Here is a 24,845-nt window from a genome sequence, read left to right as displayed (position 1 = left end):
TCACGTTATCGCACCTAAATTGCATATGGAACTCGAACTTCCTCGTTGTTCTCGGTAATATGCACCAAGTTCGCTAGACTTTTAGGCAGCATTCTAGTATAAGAAAATTAGTTTGAATAGTTTAGTCACGTGTAGAAAACTATTTTTAATAGAAATAATGTTTGCAGCCAAGAAATTTTACAGTTCAATAATTGTATGGATGTAAATTGTTTACTTAATAATTTGAAAAAAGAAGATGCTGTCCACCTGGTAAGTTGATGTAATCTTTATTTTTCAGATAATTATTAAGGGGTTTAATTCTGCATCGTTGCTGGTGTGATTTATCCAGCAGCGATAATAATCACAGCTTGGAATTAGAAAAAAAAAAAAAATGGTAATACGGTATTTAGATCAGCAATTCTCAGATCTTTTAAGCTGAAATTAGTTTTTCTGCATTGGAGTCGATGAGGAAAAATTTGACTTCTTTACACGTGGTTAACATCAAAATCCTTTTTAATCAGCCGTGAAAATGCCTTGCTTCCAGTTTTTACAGCTTGCATGTATCGGAAACGTGTTTTGCGCTCTGACGCCATTCACAGGACAGTGACATGCTCAGTAGTTACAGGCTTATCGGATTGACAGACCACAGTTTTCGGATTGGCAGATGAACAATTGCTTTAACTTGTGATATAATAATAATAATAACGTATTATCATTATTATTTTTATTATTACTATTATTATTAATTTATTATTATTGTTATTATTACCACCACCACCACCACAAAAGTCGACAAAACTCGATCATACTAAAGAGCATTGTCGATAACCAAGTAAAAAATACAGACTGTAATTCCCTACTTAAAATAAACGACCCTGTAACATTATACGAGAATTTTCAACTAAGTTCACAGAAATATATATATAAGCAACAAAACCTACACAAACGATACTATTACTGTAAAAGAAAATCTATGGAAAAACTTAAAAAGTCACCCAGTAACACACATTTACAGACCTTATACAAAAACACAAGAAATAAACTAACAAAAATTCGTAGGGCAAAAAGACGCTACTACTTCCAAAAATTCATGGAATATAACGACAACATTAAGCGAACATGGGCTACACTCAACGAATAAGTAACCCGAAAAAAAGAAAACTTCAGCACAAGATTTTATTGCAAAAAGCTTCGGTCAGGACACAAACCAAGAGGAACTAGCAGACTCATTCAACCATGCTTTCACAAACAACATCACACAACTCAAAAAAGACAAACTACCAACGATCAACAAAAAACTACCGACACAAAGTAAACAACAAACGATGTATTTTCCACCCATAACAAAACAGGAACTGAAAGACGCAATCCTACAACTAAAACCAAAGACCACTCCAGGAATAGACAAAATAAGACTCACAGACCTTATAACACACTTTGAACAAATAAATCCAATACTTTTGAAACTCGTGAACATAATACTCGACACAGGCATTATTCCACAACAACTAAAAACTGCAGTAATTATGCCAATATACAAACACGGCAAAGGAAACGATACTCAGAACTACAGATCAATAGCTATACTGCCAGTCATCTCAAAAATTCTAGGAAAAAATAACACACACCAAATTACAGAACTATTTACAGAAGTACAACATCATTTCACAAAACCAATACGGCTTTCAGAAAAGAAAAAGCACCATTACTTTATTAGAAGACATCACCGACACAATAAACAAAGCTCTCGACAAAAACAAGTATGCCGTCCTTATACTGCTGGACCTAACCAAAGCATTTGATACACTTGAACATGACATACTACTCACTAAACTATACTCAATAGGTATAAGAGGAACACTGCATACATGGTTCAAGAACTACCTCTCAAACAGAACACAAGTAACAAAAATAGGTGCATGTCACAGTCGGAGTATACAAATAAAACATGGTGTACCTCAAGGTGCCATATTATCACCCACTCTATTCAACATATACATTAACGATGTTCATAACATATCCATAAGAAGTCAAATATTTCAATAAGTAGATGACACTGCACTACTAGCAATCCACACAGACATTAACACAGCTCTCTGCAAAGCACAACAAGACCTAAACAAAATCACAACATACCTCCACCAAAACGCAATTCTAATCAACGGCACCAAAACACAGATGTTGATAATACACAACCCAAGAATCATACGCCCTGCATCACTATCGATACATTGTCACACATACCGCTGCATTAACAACAAAATTACCTGCCAATGTTCTGAAATCAAACCTGTAACACACACGGAAAATACCTCGGTCTCTATATAGATTCCCACCTTAAATGGACAAAACATATAGAATACCTACACGCCAAACTCCGGGTCATCGCAGCAAAACTCTTCCAAGTTAAAGACATTATTCCACCCAACATAAAAAAAACTCATATATCACGGTATCTGCGAATCCCTGCTCAGATACGGAATAACAGTCTATGCAAATACACCAAACAGCCACCTAACAAAATTAGAAACACTACACAGGAAAATCGTGTCAACAGTGATCTGGACACCTTACATGCAACAACCAATATCCGACAAGCACATGGCGATACACAGAATTCTGAGCATTAAAAACCTGAAACACTACATGACATTAACAAGTAATTACTTCAACATCACCTATCGAAACAACAGAGACACATGTCGTATAACACGACCTACAACAACTCTCTACTTCCCCACATCCTTCAACAACTCATACGGTTCTTTTGTGAGATCACATCAGATACCCACGCAATTCAACAACCTACCAAGAAAGTTAAAACAGGTAGATAACTACAGAACATTAAAAAACGAACTTTGGAAAATATACCAACAAAGTTAAGAAACCATTAACACTAATATACACATCACAAATCACTAGCATCCAATGCCTACATCCCATACATAAACAGTAGCAACAACACAAATAGTGAAGGCTAAATCCCACTCTCTTCATAAAAGCTAACCCAAGCTTCGAAGTAGGTGGGATTAACTTGCCTCACTCATCTACAAGTAATCCTTATAAGCAAATGCAAAAATTTGTATGTATAATCACTCTTTCTCAAACTTTATAAAAATAAATAAAAATAAAATAAAAAATTATACAAAAAATTCTATATAATCTTCATTGATAATATTAGAAGAACATGTGTTACAAATACATAATCTAATATAAAGGCAAAAAAGTATTATTAAAAATTTTAATTGAAATCCAATGTAGGAATTGCAGCACTTAGTGCTGAACTCTGTAAAATTATACCAGTGTAATATAAGGTGCAATGTCACACAAGATGTTTATTGTATGTATAAATATTTTAGCAATCAATTAAATAAATACATATGTTAAAATATTATTAATAACTTGATGAATTATTATTATTATTATTATTATTATTATTATTATTATTATTATTATTATTATTATTATTATTATTATTATTATTATTATTATTATTATTATTATTATTATTATTATTATTGATGCATGGAAACAACACACAGTACAAGCGAGAGGTCTCTCAATCTTGCATATTAACATCAGAAGCATCCGAAAACATTGGTAATTGTTACAGGCTTATCTGAGGAATTACACTGATATTATTGATATAATGATTCTAACAGAAGTATCCATAAGTAATGACGAAGCGACTACTTTCCAAATTCCAGGCTTCCAACAACATAGATCATGCCGCCAAACAAAAAGAGGGGGTGGAATATTAATATTTATCAAACAAAAATTAATAGCAAAAGAAACGGCCTATCAGTTTAAGCATGCTGAAATCCTTTGCTTCGAAATCACCAATACTACCAATAGACAGCACCCCATAATACTAAATGCTATTTACAGGCCACCAAACCCAAACATGATAAAATTCTTGCACGAACTCAATTGTTGGATTTCACGCCAAGAAATATGCTCAACCGAATGCCTAATTATAATTGGCGACATAAACATAAATATTGCAAACGAAAACCAGAACAACACTGTACAATACCTAGACAGGCTATCGATTTATAATCTAATACCAACAATAACATCATGTACTAGAGAAGAAATATTCGGAAATACTATCACTGCCTCCTGTCTAGATCATATAAACGCCCGAGCGCCACCAAACAGTTACACTGCATCAGTCATAAAGTGCAAAGTAGCAGATCATTACTTCACCGCTCTAAACCTGCACACCAAGACAATATCCATGCAATGTCCCACAGAAGAAAAGCGACAGAAAACAATAATAGACGAAGAAATAGTCAACCACGAAATAAGAAAAACAGACTGGGAACACCTGGCATCAGATTCAGCAGATATCTTATACAACAACATTAAACTCACACTGGAAGAAATATATAAGAAAGCTACAAAGAAAGTCAGAATTCGTTCAAAAACAACACAAATCCTTGGATAACACAAAAGTTAATCCTAGAAATACACAGAAAGGACGCTTTAAGAAAAGAATTAAAGCGATATCCAAATAACACAGCTTTAAAAACTGAATATAAGGTAACAAGGAATCGCCTTACAACACAAATCAGAAATGCGAAAAGAAGCTACTACAGAGACAGACTAACTTCTGCACAAAACAACATGAAACAAACCTGGCATCTGATGAATGAGATGCTAGATTGTGTTCCCAACACCACTGCCTCCGAAACCATAAAACACAGCTTCATGAAAGACACAAAACCTATCCAACAACTAGCAAATGACTTTAACCAATACTTTTCAGATGGATTCTCCATCCAAGAACTGCACAGAAATATCCCCCCCCATCACAAAACGTGACCCTCCACTTGGACCACAATCAAAACAGATATTATGGTTCACAACCATAAAAGAAGCAGAACTTCTCTCTGAAATACATCAAATCAAACCAAACAAAGGCCCAAGAATTGATGGTATAAGACCTAAAGATATAAAGCAACATGCAACTATTTTAAGTCCAGTTGATAACAAATATATAACCGTCCAACATCCACTTTCCAACATAAAAAACACACAGAATAGCCAAACCACTACAATCACTCAGGTTGAAACAATACGATACCTTGGAATTTACTTGGATGCAGATATGAACTGGAATAGCCACATAAACCATCTGCATAACAAACTCCGAACAATAACTGGGCGAGTTCAATCGAAGGTGAGTTAGCCGATCTCATACTGAGGTAGCAGGGTTTTTTCTCCCGGAAACTCGGGTTTTTCATTCCGCATACAGACAAATCGGCCCTTCAGAACACACGCAATTTACAGACAAAAAATACTAGTTGTGGTAGTGGTGGAGGTGGGCGGTAGATGGCGTTGATGGAGATGATTCGTAGTAGAGGTTCGGTGTAGTGGTTTGAGACAGTTGTAAGTGTCGTCCCGCGATGAGTCTTCGGATTCCTTGGAGGTGTCACGAATAATAATAATAATAATAATAATAATAATAATAATAATAATAATAATAATAATAATAATAATAATAATAATAATAATAATAATAAGTGGCAAACTCTACAGGTTAAAAGACATGTTCCCATACGCCTAAAAACACTAATATACAAAGCACTATGCCAAAATATACTAAGATACGCTATAACAACGTATTCTTTTCTGTGCACCTTACAAATTAAATAGATTAATGTTGCTACAGTACAAAATGATAAAACTGATCTTTTGGGAACAAAGAGAAAATCACGACCTTATATACATTGCAATGTCAGAACACAAAATACTGACAGCAAAACATTTATGTCACTATGCAGCTTTGCTAAAACATTATTTCGATGCCAACTACAGGACAGTCAGGAACACATATCGCATAACAAGACCTCAGACAACTAATTATATCACATATAAATGCAATAATCATTACGGAAAGGCCACGCGAAACTTCTACATCACAGACATGATAAACAAATCACCTTTTGAATACAGAAACCTTACAAACTGTAATAGCCTGAAAAGAGCTCTAAGGACATACTATGAACAAGAAACACGCACCCAAAATACCATACAAACTTAATGAAACACAATATATTCGTTCAGGCTTCCAGTTTAGCGACACATCAATACATTCCAAGTGTGTGTGTGTGTGTGTGTGCGTGTGTGCGGGTGCGCGTGCGTGCGTGCGTGCGTGCGTGTGCACGAATTTCTCAATCATCATAGATTTCGTAGCTTCCCTACACACCAAAAAAAAAAAAACAATAAATAATAACCAACTGGTGTCATCCTCAGATAAGTTTACATATAAGCTTCGAGGATGAAAGCAGAGAAATTAGTTCTCATCCAAGTTTAACATTTAACATTAACATTTCTGGCTAGATGGGTGAAGCAAAATTGCTTTTCATATTCCCCTTTGTCTTGTAATGGAAGAACTTTGGATGGAGTGTTTGTGAGCTATATGCTCGCCCATTGAGGGCAGTGAGGTTAGTTGCGTTCAGCTGAACTTAAAATAGATTTTCGTCTTTTATATTTGTTGATTTCCTCTTCATTATATTCCGAGGCTTCCTTGATTAACGGGTTTGGATGGTTACTTGTCTTGGTAAAGAACTTCTCAGCTAGATTTATGAGAAAGGAAGAGATATAAGGGATATTAACTTCTCTATGGATCTGGGTGTTTCTTATGAATCAGGGGGCATCCAGAATCATCCTCAGGCACTTATTCTGTAATCTCTGAAGTTTTAGAATGTTTGAGTTTGCAGTGTGGCTCCAAGCTGGGGATGCGTAAGTGATAACCGGTCTAATTACCATCTTGTAAATTGTTAATTTTGTTTGCATGTCCAGTTTACTTTGTCTGTTGATCATAGGGCAGAGCTGTGCTAAGACGTTGGATGTCTTTGAAGTAATGTGACTAATATGTTTGTTGAATAGGAGTTTACTATCAAGAATCACTCCAAGATATTTAACTTCAGTCTGCCATGGAATCTTTACTCCCAATAAATAAATATCCTCCATGGTATGGATTTTCTTTCTAGTAAACAGTATGGCTGAGCTTTTCTGGGGGTTAACTTGGATCCTTCAGTCTGCCATCCACTTTTCTAAAGTGAGTATGCTATTTTGTAGTCTTTTAGTTGCCAGTTTTGGGCTCAGTGATCTTGCCATCAGTGCAGTGTCATCTGCATATAATGCAGTGAATGTTGTTCTTGGGTTCAGAGGGATATCTGCTACATAGATTGAAAACAGTAGAGGTGCCAGAAGAGATCCTTGAGGTACGCCTGCCGAGATCCTGCGTCTGGTCGAAACCGTTTCGCCTATCCTGACCTGCATGTATCTGTCTTTCAGGTAAGAATGTATTACCTTTATTAGCCTGACTGGAAAATTAAATTTTATCAGTTTGTAGAGAAGACCTTGATGCCATACTTTATCAAACGCCTTCTCTGCGTCGATGAAGATGGCAGCTGTATTGAGTTTCCAGTTGAAACCTTTAGTGATGATTTCTACCAGCCGGTGCACTTGTTGGGCTGTACTATGGGCCCCTACGGAAGTCGAACTGTTTGTTAGGCAAAATTCCTAACTTATCTGTTTCTGCTTGGAATCTTGAGAGGATCACTTTCTCTGTTACCTTTCCGAGGCTGGATAATAGGCTTATGGGTCTGTAGCTTTCAGGAAGGTGAGCATTTTTTCCTGGCTTCTTCAGTGGTATGATTGCGGGTGTTTTCCATGTAGAAGGGAAATGCTGGAGTCTAAAGATGGCAATTGTAATGTTGACGAGATGGACTATGGCCTTTCTTGGAAGTAGTTTTACTATTCTGTTAGTTATGCCTTCCGGTCCTGGAGCTTTTTTATTGTTTAGATGGGAGATGATATTTATCATTTCTGTTGGATTTGTAGGAGTGATTTGTTCTGAGTTGACAGTGTTCTGTCTTAAGGTTGACCTAACATGACGATGAATCTTGTACATAAGGTTGATATTTAAATTAGTATACGATGGGTTGCACTGAGATTCTAGGTTATCTACTAGTGCTTAGCCTTTCTCTTCATCTTTGTGAACTGTCCCTTTCTTGGTTTGGATAGGGGGTATGAGTTGCTTTTTGGTGCGGATTGCTCTTAAGAATTTCCATACAGAATAATCTTCAGTATTGATGTTAGCCAATTTGGTTTCCCATTGATGATTGCTGTGTTTTTGAAGAGCTTCTCGGACCTGCCTGTTTAGATTGTTCAATACTTTTTTATCTTGTGGGGCTCTGGTATTGTGGTATCTCTTCCTGTCTTTATTTTTTGCTCTGATTAGGCCATTGATTTCTTCAGGGATACGGTTAGTTGGGTTGAAGACAGTGGATTGTCTGACTGATTCAATTGCTTTCTGAATTTGTATGGTTAAGTTATTTATTGCTGTGTCAATCTCTTCCTTTTTACCGATATTGGGTACCAGACCAATATGATCGGGAAGAACCTTGGCTAACTTGTCCCATAGTATGAATCTGTGTAGAGAGGAGAATTGATCTGATGAACCTAGATTAAGCACTATGGGACTGTGGTCAGAAGATAATTCGTTGACTGATTCCAATTTGAATTAGTATCTTAAATTTTTAAAGATGACAATGTCCAGCACATCCGAGCCACCCGAAGGGCTGAAATGGATGGGATCAGTAGGGCCGGCCACTACAACAGAGTTGAGCATTGCATAGTTGAAAAGTGTGTGGCTTTTGGTGTTAGTAGATGAGCTGTACCAAGATGTGTGTTTTGAGTTGAAATCTCCTGCTATTATTATGGAGTCATTTGGACCAAGTATGGAGTGGAGATCTGTTGTCAGCAGAGGAATGCTTGGAGGGTTATATGCAGCATATATCTTGAGATTCCCGGCATTGAAGGTATGTACCTCCACACCGGTCACCTCCAGGTTCACTGTTTTGGGCTTGTCTATTGTGTTATGATTCAAATAGCTCTTTATATACATGGCTTTGCCTCCACCTCTTGTGCCAATTCTGTCGTTTCTGTACATAGTGTATCCACGGATTTTTGGGTTATTAGCTGGTCTTAGGTGTGTTTCACCAATCAAGATGATATCAACACTGAGACGAGTTGAAAATTCTTGTAGTTCCAAAATCTTGTTCATCAATCCATTTGCATTCCATGCTATTATCTTAAGAGCTTTTGGTTTGAATTTATTGTTCATGACAGATGGCTGTTATAATGTTTTGAGTGCTTTGCAGGAATCTCTTTCTGGAAGATGTTGAGGGGCATGTCTTGCTGAATTCTTGCAGCATAGTGGCAAGTGAGGCTGTTAAACGGATGTTATGTTGGAGCTTTCTAGCTCGAGAGATGTAGGAGGCTTAGTTCTTGTAGCCTCAGCATATGTTTTGGTCATGGTTGTTCCTTTTCTTGAGAGGAAGAAGGCAAGGTGTTTCGGACTGGAAGACGATTTGTTTGGTTTCTTAAAACGTCTTTACGTGGCGGAACAAGATTGACTTTTGTTGGTGCTCGGTTTTTTGGATTGGAAAGGCATCCCTTGTAGCTGGCGGGACGAGGTCCTCTGCAGTTTACACAGCATGCTGGAGTTGTGCGAGGTTTGGTGCAAGAGATGGTCTGATGTCCCTCGCCGCACTTCAAGCACCTGTAGGCTGCCTTACATAATTTTTGGGCATGTCCAAATCTTTGGCATCTATGACACTGACCTGCAGATGCTCTTTTCCTTAGAGGCTCAGTTGTAATTTTGAGACCGCATACTACAGTCAGTTCATAGATCTGCTTTTGTGTGTTGTTTATTTCCACCAGCACCAAAGGCATTGGCCTTTTATCTGCTCTAAGCATTCTGCTCACTTTAACTGGGGACAGGCCCTGTCTGGAGAGATCAGTGGATACATCTTCAGGAGTGATACCTTCAGCTATCCCACGTAGAACAATTTCAGGTTCTTTTCACTAGGTAAAGTGAAGGTGTGGTATGGGACGCTAGCTTTGTCCAGAAATATGGTCATCTGTCTGTAATCCGAGACTGTAGAGGGTTGTATTTTAACTCCCTCATCTGTGTTTTTGGCCCATGAGAATGAGATGTTTTGCTCTCTTAGGGCTGATGAGATAGGGATCCATTTTTCTTTATCCCTTAATATGACTGGTGGTATCTTTTCTTTGGGACCATTATGTGCTTCTATCCCTGATGTTTTGGGTTCTTCCACATTGGTGGAGATTTTCCTCTTCTTTTTCACCAATTGGAACTCTATATCAGTTTCCAAGGTATGATGTCTGCTGTCTTGAGATGTAGCATCTTCCATACTCGGGGAGTGTGCTAAATCTGATTGCGTCTGAGTTATGGGCTCTTCACTCATGTCAACCATATTATCCTCTGTGACTGCTGTGGGAGGAAATGTGTCAAAGAGCTTGACTTTTCCTGGCCAATTATCACTCAGCAGCTTTCCCAGTCTGAGGAATTCAAAGTAAACTTCCTCGAATATGGCCTCATTTAGAAGTTTTGCCATGATAATATTCGGAAATAAGTCACGGATGGAGAAAGAGTAGAGATTGCTCAAGTGTTCCGAGCAGGTAAAGATAATCCTGTGGACTTTTGAAGGTCCACTAGCAAGTCCCGTAGACACACTAAGGTGTCTACCAGCAATAAGATGTGGCGATATAAAATACAACAATGGCGATACTAGCGGCAGTAGGCCTAGCGTATCGCCCTTGTAAATTCAACAGACTTACCTGGATAAACCCGTATAGAAAATAAAGTGCCTGTTTATGGTAGCAAGTAATTAACTGATATTATTAATGAATAAGCATAAATCTCTAAAAACATATCAGTCAAATTCACAATTCACCATCAAAAATACACGACACGAAACACTAACACGCGAGCCGCCATCTTACTTCAGTCACTCTCATCATCCAAGTTGTAACCAAATGCGTGTACACATGTAAACCAATGTGTGTATTGTAAGTATCATGTGTAAACAAGTGTAAGTAATGTATCATATGTAATCAAATGTATGTAATGTATGCAATATAGAGTGATTATATCCATTGATATTGTATATATAGAGTGTAAAATTGCAAAGAAACATCTGTAATAATCGTCATTATGAATATTATAATAATATACGTTGTAAACAGTTATTATTATTATTATTAAAAAAAAACTTTATGTGCGAGAAAGTATTTGTCATGCATAATTGTGTTCATATAATGTATGTAATTTATCTGAGAAATAATAAAATGTTAAAATGTTAAAATAATAATAATAATAATAAATTATTATTATTATTATTATTATTATTATTATTATTATTATTATTATTATTATTATTATTATTCCGCCTCTAATGCTTTTATTCCACAAAGGAATTGCTTTGGGAATAAAGGTCATTATCGAATTTATTTTATTATTATACGGTACCTCAATAGAGTTCCAGAATTAATATGGCAGGCTACGAACGTATTTTTGTTTAACTGTGAGTGTTCTCTAATTGATCTTGGGGGGGGGGGGCGATCTAGCTGCATTTTTTTTTTTTAAATATTCAAAAGAATATACAAGAATTATGCAAAACAAAACAAGCGCCTTCGTACTCAAATGAAAGACCGACGGGACATTGTTCCCATAGACTGGAAAAGACTGAATTTCGATTCTCGTCGTCAAAAGAATTATCTTTATTTGGTTGAAGGTGACTTAGGTGATCTCTTATGAATGTATCAGTTTTTCATACCGCACAAAGGCCACTTAGCCAGAGTATATACACGATTGACAGATAAACAATACAATAGGGGATTGGCAGATGTCGCTGTGCATCGAAGATTGGTGTTTGTGTGTAGATGGAGGTTTAAATAGTATACACGGCAGCTTGTATGGAATGTGCCACGCGATGAGTCCTTGGAGGTGCCACGTGATAATAATGAATGAAACAAAATCAACCAAGAAACATTAATGTTTTTGTTACTTATTATTTATGATCAAGTAACAAACATTCAAGTTTCTTGTTACTTAAAAAAAATAGCCTATTTTTCTACCCACTGCAGGATGAAGGCCTCTTCCATTGCAGAAGGTTTTGGGTCTACTACTCCTATGGTAACCCAGTCCATATTGGGAGGGGACAATCACAAACATCCATGCCTACGCAGAATTCGAACCCGCAGCTCATGGAGAGCAGATACGCTAACCACACGGCCAACCAAGTCGGCCTCAAACGAAATGAGAATTAATTTTACTGAAAGGCATGATTACTGGTGCAGGTGATATGTGGCCTCCTTCGTTGAGTCCCTGACTCCCTCGACGTCTCTCTTAATAATAATTTTGACAAAATATCGCCGAACGCCCAAGCAATCTTGTATCACACCAAGTAGTAACTGGCAATAATTAATAAGCAATTATTTTTCGTTTTAAGTATTTAATAATCGTTCGAAAATAAATTTAAAAATCGGTGGTAGTTTTTGAAATCACATATTTCTGGTGCCGCTTCACCTAGTTTGCGAAAACACTCTATAAAGGCTTTTTAAACTTTAGCATTCTTTTATATAAATATTCGTTATTGAATATCAACATTTCAACTCCTTTGGAATTATTATTTATTTTTTAAAAATTCGAATCGTTTCTGAGGCACGAAGAATCATTGTAAGGTATTTTGAACTAGAGGTGAGTAAGTGGTCTTATACGAATGGAAAAGGGGTTTTCTTTCCTCAAAAACAGACACACACCACCCTAATATCACATTAACCTGTTAATCAAAATATTTGTTACAGAGCAGAATCAGACAGAATTAACTGCATATGTCATGAATTATGAACATTTATATGAGACCAAGTTTATATGTGGCTGTGACCAGGCCATTGAGCTAACACATTAATTAAGAGGAATAATAGCTGTCTCACACCTTCGTTCCTATGTCATTTAGCTTGAAAAAGATTCCTATTTGGTCTCTAGAATGGTGTTACTCACTATGCTGTGTGTGTGTGTGTGTGTGTGTGTGTGTGTGTGTGTGTGTGTGTGTGTGTGTGTGTGTGTGTGTGTGTGTGTGTGTGTGTGTGTGTGTGTGTGTGTGTGTGTGTGTGTGTGTGTGTGTGTGTGTGTGTGTGTGTGTGTGTGTGTGTGTGTGTGTGTGTGTGTGTGTGTGTGTGTGTGTGTGTGTGTGTTACAGTCCTTTAACTGAGCTTTGTTCCAGAAGAGAATTCTCTATGCTTGCTGCGCAAGCTCATTAATTGAGAAAGAAGTAATATTTATTTGTTAATAAATGCATGCATTTATAAGCATTCCATTTAGGCTTTTATTTTTGTAGATAGGAGACGTCTTAAGCTTGCGCGGCAATAATTGAGCTTTGCGTTGTGTATCAAAGGCCGATGCTTGCTCGTCTAGTCAAAGCTACCTTGGCTTGTTCGGTTGTAGGAGCTTCCGGGTCCTTGCATCAGCACTGTGATTTCATGCGCGCACATAGCCATTTCACGTCGTCTCACTCTGTTGCTTAAACACATGCCATACACAGTCAACGTAGCTCTAGCCAGTGAGCTTCAGCCAGTCCTTACAAGTGTGCGTGTTGCTTGGGAAAATTAAGTTACAACCAACTTTTTATGACGATGTTATTGACCAGTTCATAAAGAAGAACCGTAGGGTAGAATTTGTATTCAAGTAGCTAAATTGAAAAAGAGAATATCATTGTAAAATAAATGTTTATTTGTATGATTAAATGTACATAAATTTCTAAATACATGTATATAGTTTTAAATGATCAGTAATTCCGCTAATCAGACTTCAATGAATGATAACAAGAGCAAGCATGAATTTCAAGACCAGCATTCGTCCCTGCTGCTTTGTTCTGAATTCATGTTTCCCGATAAAAGAAATCACGCTATCTAATATCTAGTTCTGTTTATTGTTTCGTTTTTTTGCATTTCAAATAATACACTATCGGAAAATATTGGAGTGATATACATCAAAATGATTCACTGATGAACTGGTTGAAGAAATGGCTTATGCTCAGAGCTTTCTGGGATTCTAGGTCATTATCAGCATCAGGTTCTAACAGGCACATAAGCACTGACGATCTTCCAAGTATCCTTAGATTTCGTGACCATTCAACTGTATTTCGAGGATAAGGTGGTTAGCTCCATGCCTTACGTATTCTTTTGTCTATAAATTGTGCGTGTTCATGGGGCCGGTTTGCATGGTGGTGAGCAGAAAAACTCGAGTTTTCGGGAGGAAAAATCCTGACACCACCTGATGAGACCGGCTAACTCACCTCCACTTGAAAAGCCTTGATAAAGCGTCCTAGATGGAATTCGAACCCAGATCTTTTCATCCAAATGGCTTCATCTATATCAACTGAGCTACGGAGTCCCTCAGGTTGCAAATTGTATTAATAATAATTATAAGAATAAGAATAAGAATAAGAATCATTATGGATAGTGTAAAACTCGATGCAGCTTGAAAATACTACAGAGCTTTACATCGATTTTTACAGAGGTCAAGTCTCATGAGATTGTTACAAAAATAACCTTGTATGTCTCTATATATTTTATGCTAAATATTAATGTAAATAACCCTATGGGAATTGACTGCACTTACTGCTTTAACAGAAATTTCTAAAATATAAAAAAAACAAAGGCAATGTTTTGCCATCGGAACTTTGTATAATAGCTATGTATAAGGGCACAAAAAAGTTGTTTACAATTTAAGTGTATGAGAAAGTTTTTTGCGAGCTCTGCACTAACCTTCAATGTTAGTGCCAAAGAGATCGGCAACGTTCAGACAAGTTTCCACTGCCCGACAAGATAGGATTAAAGGAGTGCATGGAGGAGGAGAAGAAAGAACGGGTTGGTCTTAACAGAAGATCAAGGAGTCGTGCTGAATTCTTCGGGGGTTACAAGTGCAAGGTCCCAGAGAACGTGAAATAAAAAGGGACTGAGCAGAACATCGTGGTCGGCAGAGAACCAGGGAGGCGGCAGTTACCGGAGTCAGCAATCATGTAAATACCCGAGTCAAGTGTCGACAGGAAGTATTTTTGCTGCGAGAGGTCAACTGAAGCCAATAGCCACAGAGCGAACTTCAAGTGCCAGAGAATTTGCCTGTATGCTGAAACCTTTTGCCTGAGCTATTCGAGTACCGCAGATTGCTGTCAAAAAGCCTGCCAATTCCCCGATGAAATGCTGCTGAAGCAAGACACACCAGAAGGAAGCCTAAGACCTAAGATGAAAGAAAAGGCATAGGGACTTTAGTGCAAGACCTTTGATTGAGTGTGACACAGAGCCTCTCTAAGTTTGTTCCATCTTTTATTGTACATTTCCTTTATAATCTAGGAGATATGTTATAGATGGACTGATAAGAATTAAGTTAATAGTAATAAGAAGTGTCCATAAGAGAGTCACATGCCATATTAATAATTGGCATAAGATTTGTGAAATAACTTGGCATAGTTAGCTAACCTCTTTGTGAGTAAATTAGAGTTTCAATAATTTGATTTAATAAGCAACGAAGTAATTGAGTAATTATATTATATAGTTATTTAGTATTGAAAGGGGAAGTTTGTATCTTTATGCTGAAAGTCTAACGGATAGGTAGAGAGAGTAACCTCCCTATCGTCAAATTAATGTACTTTGATATTAATGTAAATAAATGTGTTTTATTTATATGTCAATAGAGTGCTGCCTGATCATTTAATTTACAATGCACTGTTCCTAAATAAAATCGGACTTGTGAGCAGGAAACAACTAAGGCATTAAAAGCGCAGTTTAAATACTTGAGAACTACGACTGTTTATGTAGACTTTAGTGAAGGAATTTAGGCTAGTAAGAGAGAGAGAGAGAGAGCTCTACCGGGCGTGTTACTGAGTCTTATGCTGATATAGAAAGACTGGTAGCACAGTCTTAATAAATAAATTTTCCTGTGTTCATAGGTATACGACTAGTAAATACGAAAGGTGGATAAACATAGTACGCAATAGAATAAATAAGAAAGGTTGCGAAAGCAAACGCGCACACGTCTATAAAGAATAAAGAAGATATTACAATAACGCATTCAACCTCTGTCGTTACAATAGGATCCATGAACGATTCTGCTCCTGTTGAATGAAATCCTTTTAATACCTTAATAACTGTAATTTGTTCTGCTAATTATATATATTTCCTTCTTTACAGACTTCTCAAACACCGTAATATGGAAGGAAATAGCGATGTGCTAATGAACGAAAACTTAGAACATTCATATGAGCATTCATCTGTCTCCATGGAATCCGAAAGCAAGTCAGATATTTACTGGAATATATGTGGTAAATATAATCTCATTTTTATTACATACGTAGTATGCACATTATGTATACTTATTATTTTTGTTATATAATTAATTATACTGTTACTCTAAATGAGGGATGCCGGCCATAGTTCATCATACCGCACTGTAAATAGATTCTCTCAGCACTAATCACTCTAGGGGAATACATTCAAATCACTCACACTCTCTATACAAAAACCCTGCTTTCAACTCCTTGCTCACACTATCATTATATAGCTTTCAGAAATAACCGATTGTTCTCCTTCTGTCTTCTCCCATTCTATGCAAAATCTCTTCCAATAGAACAGATTTTGCATATCCCCCCTCCTCCTCCTCCTATCCAGTAGTCTCTGCAATTTGCAAATTTAATTACTGAATCCCAAAATAACAATAATAATCATGATCATATAAACCTATATAACCTAGTAGATATCAGTACGGAATAAGTATGAACTTCGAAATAAAGCATACCCTGAACTTGTACAACGACTTTTCATCTGGAGAAGAGTTTGGTAGTCTCATTCGCACTTAACAGGGTTGTTTCCCTCCACAAAAGCCAACAAAACAACCAGTGTACACAAGCAGTTTACAGACATACCATACTAGCTTCATAGCCTTAATTTGTTAAGCAGCAATCCTGATTAGCATTAATACCCGTTTGATAAACAAACAAACAAACAAACAAATAAAAACTGTCTCCTCCATCAGATACTCAGATGTTGAAAAAATTCTTATAAAGAATTCTCACCAAAGAGCATGCGCTAACAACTGTATGGCCTCCACATCCTGAAGCTGTCCCCCCAGGCCAGGATTTTTGGCGGGCCCCCTACTTCTCGCTCAGGTTAAGGACAACGCATTGCTATACAGTCTACAGGGAAAACATCTGCATAATACAAACTAATAATAATATTCAAAATTACTTTAAAGTATATTTTCTAGTTTTTGTTGACGTAAATTTATCAATAATGTCAGTAAAATCAACTCGCCAAATCATTTTCGCTGCACAAAATTGCTAGGTGATTAAGTCGTTCTTGGCTACTTGTGCTTCTTTGCCATGTTTTCAATGAATTAGCCGGTCTGCTGAATGATCTCTCAGCTGAAGAAACAGTAACCGGTATTGTGCAAAGTAGTTTAATGGCGAGGCAGATATTGGAAAATATACCTTGCAGGTTTTTGTCATAAATTGCATTCAGAATCTCACCGGATTTGTTTCTGCTCCGAAAACTATCTCATGAATATTTTCAAGGCGAAGAATTTCATTCAGTAACTCTTCTGACAGATCTTTTTCATACATATTCACAAGTTTTGCCTTTTGCGGTAAGTTGACCATCGTCCAAGTTGTGGAAATTTAAAATAGGTGAGAATAATTCACATAATTCACATATATTATCTGCTGCTTCAAACCTTGTGTTTAAATCATTCATAATGAAATCCAATACTGTATAAATTACAAAAATTTTGAAATCTTGTTCAGGTTCTACAGTAGTTTCTCGATTTTTGCAAAATCGAGGTTGCACACTGATTGCTTCAGCAACTACTTTTGCTTCTTGGACAACATTTACCCACGAGTCACGTAAGTGTTGTATTTCTTGCACTAATTCTCTTTTAATAAGTGCGGACTCGACCTCAAGAGACATTCCTTTACTTTGTATAATAATGTTCTTATTGTCGATACTTGCTAATATTCTGTGCCAAAACATTGTCATTAGCATACCTTTATAATATCTGAAATATTTTTTTCAAGCCTTTAATTGTGTTCAGTGTTGAAGGAGAAAGCGAGACAGGCGAACGAAAACCAAAAACTAAAGTAAATCCATTCGAATGGGAAGTTAAGAAGATTAACTTATTAAGTCTGAAAAGATGGATAATGGGTTGGAAACGATTGCAAAAGCTAGTAGTCCATCTTGGCACATATTCATTCATATTTTATTAAGTTTCTTTTTGTCTTTTGTTAGTCTCACTTAACTGGCTGACCCAACAAGACGGGCACCCCTAATTCCGGGCACCAGGCTAAAGCCCTGTCAGCCCCATCCTTGTGAGGGCCATGACCAACTGATTAAAGATTTTTTTTAAAATAGTATGTAAAGAGTTGAAAATAACAAATTTGATCTTTCAGCTACACTTTTGTAACCTGATTAGTGTTGTGCAGGTAACAATTTTTTTTCCAATTATAGTAGTTGCATTTTTAACAAATCGTCTTTTCAAGCATATAATTTCTTCTTATTTTTCAGTTTTCTGATTTTTCTTTCATCTTTAGGTATTATTGGGCTAATCTTATTCATTGCTGTCACAATATCTATGGTAGTTGTGGGTAAGTGCAATTTGTATTCATGTAAATTGATTTACGAGTACAAAAGTTGCATTTTATAGTGCATTAAATTTAAATTACATTATTATTTTATCCCCTCCCCTCCATGGAATTTTGAAAGACTAAAGGCCACAAACATGTTTTTTTTCCCCCTATTAAATGCCCACTCAGCCTTCGTGTGATGTCTGGGTGATTTGCTTCTTTTGTCCAAGGAAAAATCAAATTTTCCTATAGGAAAACCCTCATACCCGCATGAGGCCGGCTTACTCATCTAAGAGAGAGAGAGAGAGAGAGAGAGAGAGATGTATAAAGATTCTCTGCGTCATGGCGAGAATCGAAACTAGTTCTTTTCCAAGCGAAAGACGTATGTCGCGTCCTTCTTCCAACGGCACAACACAGCACTTAAATATTGTATTTTTATTTATAGATTTTAACATTTCATTATATGAATTCTGGATTCAATACGCTACGAAATTTTGAACTTTATATATATATATATATATATATATATATATGTGTGTGTGTGTGTGTGTGTGTGTGTATTTTTCTAAGTGCGAAGTTTATAGTTTAAACGGTGTGGGGGCGGGGATGAGTTGGTTTTTGCCTGGGGGAGGTTAAGCGAGCAGTGTTATACACGCATTTATCACAAGTGGGAGAGACTCTTAGCAATAGGCACCAGTTGTATACTGCTTGGAGTCTTAATTTTTAAGTCTCGAATCTTCTCTAGCCTTTAGGCAGAAGCGGATCTACTGTGAAGTTAATGAAGCTTGAGCTTTAGAGTCGCCAAGTTCAATCCCCTTCTATTCCCCCCCCCAAAAAAATTACCAAAATGAATGAAAGTTCTAAATCCCAGTTCATTTCCTTCTCTTGAGCATTGCCAAAATTTCCTTGTGATTCATAGTCTTCTGAGTCGTTTCATGATGTGTGCATATATACTGTACAGTATAACACCTTCATTCAGACATTGACATTCAACCACTTGCATTCTCCATGCAGATATAGAGAAGTAGCCTGTTGTATCTATCCTCAACGGGTGCCTCTATGCCAATGAGAATGAACTATTTGATAAACTCACCATATATATATATATTCTATTTTTTGTTATGTCATTGGTTTACCTTCTATGATACCTTAGAAGATAAATCAATAGGCCGCCAGAAAATGTAGAAAAATAATATTTTGTAAAGTTAGTTAAATAATATTTAACTAACAAGGGTCAAGAGGGTAAATAGGGTGGGTGTAAAATGGATGAATCAAGAGATAAGGTATGCAATCTTGAAGAAGAAGGTATTATGGAAGAAACACAAAATGAGTATTTATAACAACCAGTTGCATGAGAAGTACAAAAAGCAGGCGAGGAAGGTGACTAGCTTGATAAGGGTAGCAAAAATGCAGTATGAGCAGCAGATAGCTAAAGCGGCCAAAAAATCCTAAGGAGTTTTTTCGATATGTCGCCAGTAGAAGAAATAATGATTATGGTAGGATGGGATTGATTGGCGAAAACGGAGAAATGATAACCGCTGCGGAGGAATGATAACCGCTGCGGAGGATATAGTTGAGATATTTAGTGAGCAATTTCTAAATGTATTTCATTCTTGTGAATGTGGCATTATGCAGAACTTGAAAGCAGTGGGAAAGGAGAAGGAGGAGGTTGAACTGTTAGTAAGTGATCAGGAGGTATATGAGGAATTGAATAAACTTGATGTAAATAAGGCTGTGAGACTTGATGCTATTTCACCACGTATCTTGGGGAAATGTGCCAGAGAGTTAACAACAGCTTTTGTATATCTTTTCAACATGAGTCTCTCACTGGGTAAAGTTCCAAAAGAGTGGAAAGAGGGTAAAATTGTTCCAATTCATAAGGGAGGTGATAAGAGTAAGGCTTTGAATTATAGACCAGTCTGTGTGTCTGGAGTTGTGGTCAAGGTATTAGGGAAGTTAGTTAGGAATAAAATTCAGAATTGGGTTGACAACAGAAAAATACTCTTTGGAAGCCATCATGGATTTACTAAAGGAAGATCATGCTTTAGCAACTTGCTTACATTTTATAATAAAGTGACAAATGCTTTGGATAAGGGGGTTGCATATACAGTGGTATATTTAGATTTGCAAAGGGGTTTGATAAATTGTCACATGACAAGCTGGTAATTAAATTGGAACGGATGGGGCTGAACAGTAGATTGGTTCACTGGATTGGAGATTGGCTGTCTGATAGGTATCAGCGAGTTGTCTATGAAGGAGCCATATCCCAGAAGAGGAAAGTTACTAGTGGTGTACCTCAAGGGTCTGTTTCGGGTCCATTGCTGTTTAATTTGTATGCAAATGATATCTGGAGAGGTCTGAATGGTGATGTGCAGTTGTTTGCAGATGACGCAAAGTTGGGGAGAGCTATCAGGAGTCGCGTGGATGCTGTAGCTTTGCAAGAGGACTTGAATACACTGGCTGAATGGGTAAATAAGTGGGGATGTCAATTCAATGTTTCAAAGTGTAAGGTTTTGAAATTTGGGAAGCAGAGATGGGATGTAAAGTACACAATCGGTGCAAATATCTTAGAAGAGGTAGAGGAAATGAGAGATCTGGGAGTGATTGTAGACAAGGACCTAAAATTTTGGGGACATGTTACTAAAATAGTGAAGACAACACAGCGGATAATGGGGGATGATGCGGAGCACATTGACTTGTAGAAGTAAGGATGTTATGGTTCCTTTGTATAAGGCTTTGATCAGGCCACATATGGATTGCTGTGCACAGATGTGGTCACCTGGTGTTTTCAAAAAGATGAAATTGGGTTGGAAAAAGTTCAGAGGCGATTGATTGAGGTGGTTTCTGGTCTCTGGAATGTAGAGTATGAAGACAGATTGACAAAATGCAATTTGCAGAAATTGGTGGATAGAAGGAGGAGGGGCATATGATTGAGACATATAAGCTGTTGAGTGGTTATTACCAGATTAACGTCGGGGAGGTTTTGCACAGAATGGGTGAGGATAGCAGGAGAACAAGAGGTCATTCCTGGAAGCTGTATAAGGAAGGTGTGAGCAAGGGAGTGAGGAGCAGGTTTATTGCATGGAGAGTGGTGAGTGATTGGAATGCTTTGCCCGAGAGTGTGGTGTGTGTGCAGAGACAGTGAATATATTTAAGGCACAGTATGATAAACTGTGTGTATAACAGTGGACCTCCCACGATGAGTCTTTTACTCCATGGAGGTTTTTATAATAATAATAATAATAATAATAATAATAATATTATTATTATTATTATTATTATTATTATTATTATTATTATTATTATTATTATTATTAGTCAGTTACTAGAATAGGCCTAATAAACAGATTATATGGTTTTTTATTTATTTTATTTATCTCTTTATTTAATAAATTTCATTTTACTTATTTATTTTATTTTATTTGTGAATTCATTTTATTAATTTTGATAAATGCATTTATTTGTTTATTTTTGATTTTTTTTTTTTGTTCATGAAGTGTCCAGTTTTCTCTATAATATGTTTTTTTAATTCCCCCAACAGTTTTCTGATAAAAGGGGCCACGCCAAGAATTCAAGCTTCAGTATCCCAAAATGTAGATCTGCCACTGCTTTCTGGACTTAAAATGTGCAGGATTTTGAAGTATAATAATTAGTCGGATTCCACTTGTAATTAGTGATAGTCTTGGGCCAGCTGTTTCTGATCGCTACAGGCTGGCTTACTCAATCAGGTGGCGATTGACTGCCCACTCAGCATTCAAAAGTTAGATAGGGATAAAATGCCTCTCCTGTTCCCTATAAGGGAATAAAAGACGTTAGCTGATTTTTTTTTTTTTTTTTTTAATAGTTAGTTTGATTTTCAGGAGTTTGATTTTCTTAGTTTAATTTTTTCTGCCATATTCATTTATCGCTGTGCTCTGAACGAGTAACAGAAATTTAATACATTGACAAAATTCTTGAAAACAATAACAATATCATTTTAGTGTGCGATTTCGACAGAAGCAACATCCAAAATATCAGGAGTTGCAGAGCCCATTGGGTCCCCTTCTTGCTTAAACGGAGAGCTCAATGAAGCGTCTTTAGATTTCATGGGGGACGCATAGTAATAATAACAGGATTATTTATCACAGATCGGTTACAAATGGTACTTTATAGTAAATTTAATTATTAAATGATTAATAAATTATTTAATTTATTTAATAATTAAAATTATTAAATGCACTGTTTTAAGTGCATTGTTTTTGTTACAATATAGCATATAGTTTAGTTGATATATTTTACTTTATTACTTGATACATTTTATTACACCGACAAAATTATTTTGTTTTCTTTTTTAAAGATTTAATGTGTCATGAGTCTCTAGAATATAAAATAAGTTCACAGTTGTGTAATTTTATTTTATTTTATTTATTTATTTTTGTTAAAAGTGATACGATAGCATTCGTCTTTAGAAAGTAAGGTTTGCCTTATATGAAGATATTTGTAAAATAATAATGCTACAGTAGAATATTACAGTATACAGGGTTTTTATTTTTTATTTTTACAATATTTATAAATTGTGAATTCTCTTTACAAATAAAAAATGCTAAAATTTAAATATTTTCGAATGAACATTTTAGAAAGACTTTTTAAATCGTTGGCACGACAAGTTGGTAGTGTTTTTATTATTATTATTATTTTATTATTTGCATTATTAATACCAATGCGGATCAATATTATATATCGGTTTGCATTGATCAAAGATTAATATGCATCGTGAATGTGAAATGGAAAGTTATTAAAACCATTTTAACATCTCGATATGCTAAAGAAACTCGCTACGAATAGAAATTTAACGGTTTTCTAAGTTAGCACTCACGGATAAGCGTTTATAGCCGATCATCGACGTCCAGTGGTCAGCTACTGTTAAGCTTCTGTAAACCTAATTTTTGGTAGGATAGAGCACCAACCATTTCTTTTATATGTTATTTCTGTCTGTTGCATATTCTCTGGAGAGTTTGTCTGATTTTTTATCTCGGGGAGAAATACAAAGTTTCCGAATGGGAAAACCTTGTCATTCCCGCATGTGTTGTTAGCTAACTCATCTTCAGTTGAAAAACCTTAAAGAGTTTCTCCAGTAAAGTTTTTATGTTTTATAAAATTATCCTCGGGTATACCTGCTGTATGATAAAGCTTATTTTGCTACTATTGGTAATTTTTGCTTCATAAGAAACAGGTTGTGTTTAGGCCTTAGTAACCACAAATCTAACTTATATCCTTGACTCGCTCTGCAACCAGTAAAGAAATTACCTTATTTCAAATCGTACTAATTAATTAATTGCCTTAATTACCGCTATCACTTGTCATAGGAACACGTAAATAATGTTTCAGAAAGTTGAAATGATATTTCGGTTTTAAATAGGTGTAGAGTTTACATCATTTAGAAGGTATCATTTGTTTCAGGTGCAGTATTCAAAAATGACTGTCAAGGGAATACTTTCATTCCATACTTCATGATAGTGACTGGCGTATTAATGTGGATATTACCTACCTCCTGCTATGGTGTAGCATCCGCGGGCAATTTTTGCATAAAATTCTGGTCATGGATATTTGTGCTGATATTCTTAGGTTGGATGATATCAGGTAATTAACAAGTTCCACTAATTTTAAATTTGGTCTGAAACAAGTCATTGTAAAACGATAAAGTCTAATAAATAAATGCCTACAAATAAATAAAAATATAAAAAACATGTAAAATTAATGAAAATAGAAAAAAAAAATCCTTAGCATAACCACGAAACTTATGTAAAATCTGGTGCTTGCAATTTTGGAATATACTAATTGATGACACTTTCTTTCAAAATGCTGATCTTCCTTTAAGAAAACGTTTCTGGTCAATAGTCATTTGGTGGCTCCTAAAATCCTTAATATGCAAAGTGGAGGAAAATCAAGTTAGAAAAAAATTGATTATATATATTTAAAATAGGGCACTTAAAATCAAATAGGTATGTTTAGTAGTTCAAAACATATTACGAAAACTGCACTCACTTAACTTTAATTTTATCGCTTATAGCAACGAAATATATTACATTTTAGTATAACTTTAGTATAAACAACTTTACAATATTTTTTAGTGGTGATTGTTACAATTTACAAGTGCAATTATTTTATCTTTCAGGGATGATTATTGCAATGGGTAATATGCCTGCTAACTACAACAAAGGTGACCAATATTATTGCAACAAGACATTATACATATTCTCCAGAGTCATAGGTTACTTCATTTTTATACTGCTTGGAATTATGTTTGCAATATGCTGTGGATCATGTAAGCTCCTAAAGGACACGATGATGCATATTTTTGGTATATGTTGCTGCAACCATGACTACTGA

General features: G+C 36.0%; 1 protein-coding gene across 1 annotated transcript; it reads left to right on the top strand.

Annotated features, from left to right (window-relative positions):
* LOC150104767 (uncharacterized) lies at nt 1-24,845 on the top strand. The gene is made up of 5 exons (XM_090395624.1): nt 1-249; nt 16,054-16,184; nt 18,444-18,497; nt 23,916-24,095; nt 24,631-24,845. The coding sequence occupies exons 2-5, from the start codon at nt 16,073-16,075 to the stop codon at nt 24,843-24,845; spliced, it is 561 nt and encodes a 186-aa protein (XP_090251750.1). The 5' UTR covers nt 1-249; nt 16,054-16,072.

The sequence above is a fragment of the Typopeltis vanoorti genome, chromosome 7 (genome assembly GCF_054136105.1).
Source record: "Typopeltis vanoorti isolate ZY-2024b chromosome 7, IOZ_Tvanoo_1.0, whole genome shotgun sequence".
Classification (NCBI taxonomy): Eukaryota; Metazoa; Arthropoda; class Arachnida; order Uropygi; family Thelyphonidae; genus Typopeltis; species Typopeltis vanoorti.
Note: the sequence above shows the minus strand (reverse complement) of the source record. Positions and strands in the feature narration are given on the sequence as shown.